General features: G+C 25.7%; 2 protein-coding genes across 2 annotated transcripts in view; one reads left to right on the top strand and one right to left on the bottom strand.

Moving 5' to 3' along the window:
• The first annotated feature begins 1,737 nt into the window (after window positions 1–1,737).
• Window positions 1,738–4,562, top strand: LOC105449349 (cytochrome b5). Its single transcript, XM_011688521.1, has 4 exons — window positions 1,738–1,911; window positions 3,695–3,823; window positions 4,080–4,159; window positions 4,519–4,562. Exons 1-4 carry the CDS (start codon window positions 1,789–1,791, stop codon window positions 4,556–4,558), a joined length of 372 nt encoding a protein of 123 aa, XP_011686823.1. The 5' UTR covers window positions 1,738–1,788; the 3' UTR covers window positions 4,559–4,562.
• An 847-nt stretch (window positions 4,563–5,409) lies between these two features.
• Window positions 5,410–7,405, bottom strand: part of LOC105449348 (myelin transcription factor 1-like) — a 14,897-nt gene continuing 12,901 nt past the window's right edge. Inside the window, exon 2 of the mRNA XM_011688520.1 lies at window positions 5,410–6,065. Coding sequence (XP_011686822.1) covers window positions 5,479–6,009 — 531 coding nt within the window. The 5' untranslated portion in view covers window positions 6,010–6,065 and the 3' untranslated portion in view covers window positions 5,410–5,478. The remainder of the gene's footprint in view (window positions 6,066–7,405) is intronic.

Genomic DNA, 7,405 nt, shown 5'->3' with positions numbered 1-7,405 from the left:
TTCGGATAACGATTTTAATTTTGGATCACCATGACTCAACCCGAAAAAGGAAACATAGCGTGTTCACCAAATAAGACTAATGGAATTAATTATAATTTGAAAATTTACAGTTGCGATTGAAGAAGACTTAATGAAGTCAAAACATTCCGTTTTAGAATACCGATTGAAATTATATAATTGTATTGCAATGTCTTTGTTTGCTCTTTATTTCGTTAATTTCTATTTTATTTTAAAATACGTGCCAATATTTAATTTTTACTTTGATTTCTCCTATGCATGTATATTTTTCCTTCAGGGTCCTTATTTATATTATATATTTAAAATTCTCCTTTTCAGATTTTCTAGACATTTAACAAATCTGTTATTTCTATTCATCTTCTTATTCTTCAACTTATTTTCTGTTTTCTCTTATTTCATTATTTTTCTCTACTCAATCCCTCTTCTCTCTTATCTTTTATTCTTTATGGCCTCCTCTTATTTCTTATGTGTTTTCTTCTATCTCCTTTTTTATTTTCTTTAACTTTAGTCCATTTTCGCGTTTTGTACATCTATTATCCTCCACTTCTCTCTTTCTATCTTAAGCTCTCTTATAACATTGACTAATTTACAATACGAGTGTGAATAATCACTTTCGATGCATTTTTACCTGCTAAACAAGAATTTGGCGTTAAAATTTTATTAGCACATCACAATTTTAAAAAATGATGTCAAAAAGATTAAAAACGACAATTTTTAATGATTTTTATGATGATTTTAATGTTGTTCATAACATCGACAGTAAATTTTGTTCTACAGCCATGTATTTTGTCAATTTCATAAATGATCAATTTCATAAATGATTACATAATATGAGTACTTTTTTTGCCTTTTTTTATAATACCGTATTAAGAAATAAAATGTCTTTTCTACGTATTATATGGAAAAATGCTATCTTGAAATTGCTTGAAAACATATCAATATAAAACAAAATGCATTTTAAAGCTAAAAGTTGATGTTCGCACGTCATTAAATTTAGAAATTAAACAAATTACTATCAGAATACAACGTCATAAAAACTTTCAGAATCATCATTTTTCTTTCGTTTTTTGTATTTTTCATGTCATTTTTCAAAAATTGTGATTTAGTAGTCTTTAGGCAATGAATTCATGTTGAACAAAAATACATCAAAAACGACTGTTCACTGCATTTGTGTAAAACAAGAGGTTTTTGTCGGGCAATTTAATTAAATCTCCATTTCATTCCTTTGTTTCCTTTTATTAAATTTTCCTTTTATTAAATTTTCTAGATTGCTATTAACATTTTTCTCTTTTATGTCTTGTTTTATTTATCCATCAAATTAGATACAAATTCTCATCAAATTAGATAAGAATTCTCAGATATAATTTTTGGATAATTTTTTTAAATCAATATTTATTTCCTTACAACCAGTTTTAAAAATAAAATTCACATATTGTAATTAAAATAAAAAATTACATATATAGCCAATAGTTAAAAAAATATTATTTAAATTATTTTTAAGACTTAGAAAAACTTTTGTTCCGAAAAATTATTCTTCGATAATGTTACATATCTAGAAATTTTTTGCATCAGTTGCACAATAAAGCAATAAACGGAGACAGCATTATATTCACAATTATCTATAGATACAATTCATGTCTTTCTAAATCACGATATGCTTATCGTTCGTATTTTCCGGGAGTACCGCCAATCCTCACAACATCGGCACGTGTTACTTATATTGCGGACGCGAATAAGTTTTCTCTTTTTCTTGTAAGATTTAGTTGAAGAATGTCCGATTCAGTGATTCGCTATTCACTCACGGATGTTGCAAAATGCAACGGCAAGAATGGAACGAGAACCTGGATTGTGATCCATGACAATATTTACGATGTGACGGATTATATGCAACAGGTATGTGCGTATAAAATTATAAATTACAAATTATGTATTTTTTTTTAAATGCAATTATATATTTTTTTGTAAATTGAATTACCTTATTATTCTGCGCACGAAAGTTAGAATAAAAAATAAATATTTTACATGGTATTTTATATTTAATAAAAATATTTGAAAATAAATATGAGATATTTTGTAAAATATTTTTTTTCTTTAAATTAATGCTTTTATATGCATGAAAAAATTAAATCACGTAAGAAAAACTAGAAATTTTATCTGAAAATATTTCAATAAAAAATTGGATAGTAAAGAAAAATATATAATATAATAATGTAACAATATGATAGATATGTAATACGTTGCATAAATTTTTTAATAAACTTTAATTAAACAAAGACAGTTAATAATTTGCAGTAAATGTTTATTTTCATCTGTTAAACCAATTAAATGAGCATAAAAATGGGAGAGTTAAATGATTAAGTCATAAATTAAATTAAGCATACAACATATACTTTCAGAAGTAATTAAAATACATTGAGTGCTTCGAATGTTTCGAGCTGTACGAAGCCCTTTTTCATTTTTAATTTTCAATAACACGCGGGATTGAAATCTGGATAGAAATCCGAAATTGTGCAAACCAACAACCATATATACTCTTAGTTAATTTTTTTCGGAGTTAAAAGATCACGTCAAAATTTAAAGTAAAAATTTATTACATTAAATGATTAAATGCATTGTATGTGACAATATTATTTGTACCACAGTAAGTTAAGTTGTACGAAAGTTTTTAAAGATTAAATAAAGTTAATAATTGAATAAATAAATAATAAATAAATAAATTAAACAAAAAAAACCAAAATAAAAAACAAATGAGTAAATAAATAAATAATAGATATAGATTAAAATAAGTAAAAAGTGTAAATGTAGTCATGATTTTAAAATATACAAACGATTGAAAGAGTTTTGAAGTCCTACGGTATGTGAATCAGATCCTCGTTAATAGACGAGAATGTATTGGAGTCATTTAATTAAAAATAGCCGCATATACATATGTATATATTATATATATATATATATATGGTCAAGCCCAATTGTTACGAAGATATGTCAATATATAAGATTGCTGTGTATGTCAATCATAGTAAATTAAATTAGTGTTAACTGTGGTTTTATTTAAATTCTTTTAATTTCTTTAATTTTAATTTATTATTAAGAAGTGATGATTCAGAGGTCGGAGGCAGAGCTTTCGATTATAATGTCAACAAGTATGTTATGTACGATGTGCTCTCCGAGTATGTGATAAAATTCTTTATCTTGCATTTTTTATAACTATAATTTTTTTACCTCTAATGACCTTGCATGATATGTATAATACGTAACAGTTATCAAAATGTAATAAACAATAGAATATTCTAAAAATATAAATAAAATTACAGAAAATTGATTATTAAGTATAATATCAAATCTACTTTTTTCTATACTCTTCCATTTTAATTTATATTTTAATACAATTAAAATAAATTTAATAATTTGTAATAAAAAGTAAAATGCAGATTTAATCTAATTTTTGACAAAGAAAAAATTGCATTACCGTAATTTAGTTGTAAATATATTATACATTTATTAATATCTTTTATCTTGCTTATTATATTACTATATTATTATACAATTACTATTGAATTAGCATACTAATTTTCTAAATTATATTTGTTATAATTTGTATACAAAGTTAATTTAATTCATTAGATTTAACGAATAATACAAATTATATAATTATAAGGAATAATATTATTTGCAGCATCCAGGTGGTCCAGAATTAATTCAGGAATATGCGGGAAAAAATGCTACGAATGGATTTGATGACTTCGGGCATTCTTCAGATGCAAAAAAAATGCTCAAAAAATATTTAATTGGTGAACTTGAAGATGTAAGCATATAAATTCAAAATTAATTAAGCATAGAAAGAATTATTAAAACTATTATTAATTATTGGTGTCTATGGAAATTATATGAAATCGGTTTTTATACCCTGCTAGAAATAATTAGTCGACGTTGATATCATTGGTCTAGCGACGTTGATTTGATCAATTCTATCTGACTGCGTAGTATTAAAATGAACTTCTCTCATGTAATTTGACACATCATTTTAAATATAACATGCCAGATATGATAATATATTACAGGAAGATAAAAGTATCAACAGAAAAAAGAACGCCTTTTCTAATGGAATAAAAGCGGAAGAGGTGTATAAGCAAAAACGAAGGTACATTTTTCAATTAACATTAACGTTTATATTAATCATAACACGAAAATTCCTCACTCCGTTTAACTTTACTAAATAACATAACGAAGAAAAAGTTTATCTATTGACAAGCAATGCATGTCTAAGAGAAAGGAACGATTCAACAAAAAATTCCTTAACAATAAAAAAAATTAATTTAATAATAATTGTAACAACGCAAAGTTAATTAATTAAACATCTTTATTATATTAAAACAAATTAAATACATAGGCTCACTAAAATAAATCAAACATATTAAAGTATGGAAACCGTATGCGAGCCAACACAGGATGATGGTATGATACCTTTATTATATTAACTTTGTCATTTTCATGTTTCAGAACTTTATTAGCGATGATCTGTGGCAAATGTATACATTGAAGAGGAAAAATATCGATTGCATAGATATTTTAGATATATAATTTTATTTATTACGTCATCTATCTTACATTTGCTATCTAAATAAGACATCATTCGTGACGACGTGCACGATGTTACCGATAAGAATCACATCGTAATTAAAAACTGTTCGCTTATCGCGTATACGTGACATTAGAGATATATAGGATTGAATAAGGAAAGCTGACAGAAAATTACATCCATGAATATAAGTCACGCGTCATCTGTTTATCGCATTTATGAACACGGTAAATTTCTCACTTAATGGAATTTCCAATATTATACGTAATCTAATCTCAATGACACAATTTTGTGATCCGAGGACTCTGTTTTTTTAAAGTTAAATTAGTTTAAATAAGTTTAGCAAAATTAAATTAAATTTTATTTGATTGTATAGACAATTTTACATACAATTAATAAAATACGTATTTATAAAATTATCGAGATATATTAAACCGAAAGATGGCAATGTATTTAGAAATTAATCTAAACGATGTGATAAATATGTGAAAATGATAAGGTATTCTGAGCAATGATATTGGTATATCGCTTGTCATGCAAAGTGCTTCGAAATTACATTTGCGTTATACATGGGGAAGTCCGTCTCATGATACGTGTTATGAATTATGCCAAGGCTTTACTCTATTTGAACTTTCCTCTATTTAACTAAGTTTTAAGTAACTGAGAAACTTTCCAGGTAAAGATTTTATGTGACACAATTAGCGCTCAATATATGAATTATTAACGCGTTCACATTATTAACAGGTATTTAAAATAAATATTTTCTACAAAAGGAGATTTTAATTTTAATAAGGTATTTAAAATTTAACACTTAAATAAATGTAATATATGTAAATAATTTTAAATAAATATTTAATTAATTAAAAAAGTTAAATATTTAATTAAATCCAACCTCCCATTACTCGACCAGTCGCTTTTGATTTTCCCCGCAATTTTGTACCTTGAATCGGCAATACTTCAGGTTTGCTTTCTTTCGCGTCAAATTCAGCATCTTTTCCTGCATCGATTTCTTTATCTGTTTCCGAGGTTTGCTGTCCAGTGTTATCACTGTTATTACATTCTGCATTTCCAGATTGCTCATGATTATTTTCATCCATCTCTTCCACCTTTTGCTCTTCTAATGTCTCTTTTTCGCTTGTTTCTCCACCTTTTTCCTGCTGTTGCTCTTGTGCATTTTTCTTTTCTTCAATCTTTTTTTCTTGGTCGATCGTTGCAGACGATACTGACTGCTTGCTAATTTCCTCTCCTACGAGATCTTCAGGTATAGGTGACGGCGATCTAACTTCGGTAGCTTTAACATCGAGTACTCCCTGTTTATCTATACTGCTGCTGCTTGTTGACTTTAATAGACTTTTTCTAAATGTTTCAATGGCAGGTCGCGGAGCTACATTAGTAGAAGCTTCCGCTATCATAACTTTGCTACTTCTTCGAGGCGTCTCCTCAGTCTCTTTGTTGGCATCATTTGTTTCTGTATACAAATAAATAATATTTATTTTTTAATCTCCTAGTTTGATTTCTTCATCATTATTTTGATTACTTTATAACTCAATAACATATAACGAAAACATGAAACAAAATATTTACTTCAAAAAAATCTACTTACAAGATTTTGTAATCATTTAAACATTGTTTAAAATTTAAATCTTACAGCAAATTTAGAGAGGTTTTAAGATATAATTTTTTAAAATAGTTATTTTAATTGTATAAATTTTTTGTAACTTCCTTATTCTTATAATGCGTAATATAATTTTCTAATTCTTATAAAATACAATACAATTTTTTCATATTTATGTAAGTATATATAGAGAAAAAATTAAGAACATTTGGTTTCAAATGTATCACATTTGAAGAAATAGTAAACACAGATAAAGAACTTTTGTACAAAATATGCCATTTATGTATATAATAGAAAATATTTACATGTCCAAAAAAAAAGAATTAAAATATCTATCATACAGAAAATGCTAACACTTAAATAGCAAAGATAAATTTATTAAAACAAAACAAATCTTATTTAAATATTTAAACCGATTTTATACTAGCACATTAAAAAATTTACGTAAAACTTGCTGAGAATGTAACATAAAGTAAAAGGTAACATTTTGAAAAGATAATTTCTTCCATGACACAATTTTTTAACAAAGATTCTTCCTTGAATCTTGATAAAATTTTTTATATATCTCTAATTTATTTTTCTTAAAAGAAATTCTTTTACAATTTTCTGTTTTCCTTTTAGAATTTAAATAATAGACGTTCTGGCTGGAAAAGGCTAATTTAAATTTAAATAGTCGCACTTTTATTACTATAAAACTCAAATTTTTTAAAAAATTATTTATACTAAAAAAAAAATTAAAAAATTTTTAAATTCAAAGGTTTTATACAAATTCTTTAAAGATTTTATTTTGTTTAATATCTTTCAGAATACTATATAAGTTCTGAATTCAGAGATTTCTAGATTCTTACAAGGAGAGTTACCCAGGTGTCCGCCTCCGATTTCGATGAGCTTTTGATATGTTATTCTCTAGACAAAACCAAAAATTAAGCTACCGCAAATTCGTGCCCGATCGCACTTTTAAGGGGTGAAACACCCCTTAGAAAAAAATCGGTTTTTTTATTTCAATGAATATCGTCGAAACTAGGAGAGATAGAAAAAAATGTTCCGAATAAAAGTTGAATGGCTTTAAGAGTACTTTATAATTATAATTTATAATAATTTTTTTATTGTTAATTTTTTTGTTTACTCCTACCATCAACAATAAAAAAATTATTTTAAATTATAATTATAAAGTACTCTTAAAGACAAGATCG

The sequence above is a fragment of the Wasmannia auropunctata genome, unplaced genomic scaffold, assembly GCF_000956235.1.
Source record: "Wasmannia auropunctata unplaced genomic scaffold, wasmannia.A_1.0 LD336076.1, whole genome shotgun sequence".
Lineage (NCBI taxonomy): Eukaryota > Metazoa > Arthropoda > Insecta > Hymenoptera > Formicidae > Wasmannia > Wasmannia auropunctata.
This window is presented reverse-complemented; position numbering and strand designations above follow the sequence as displayed.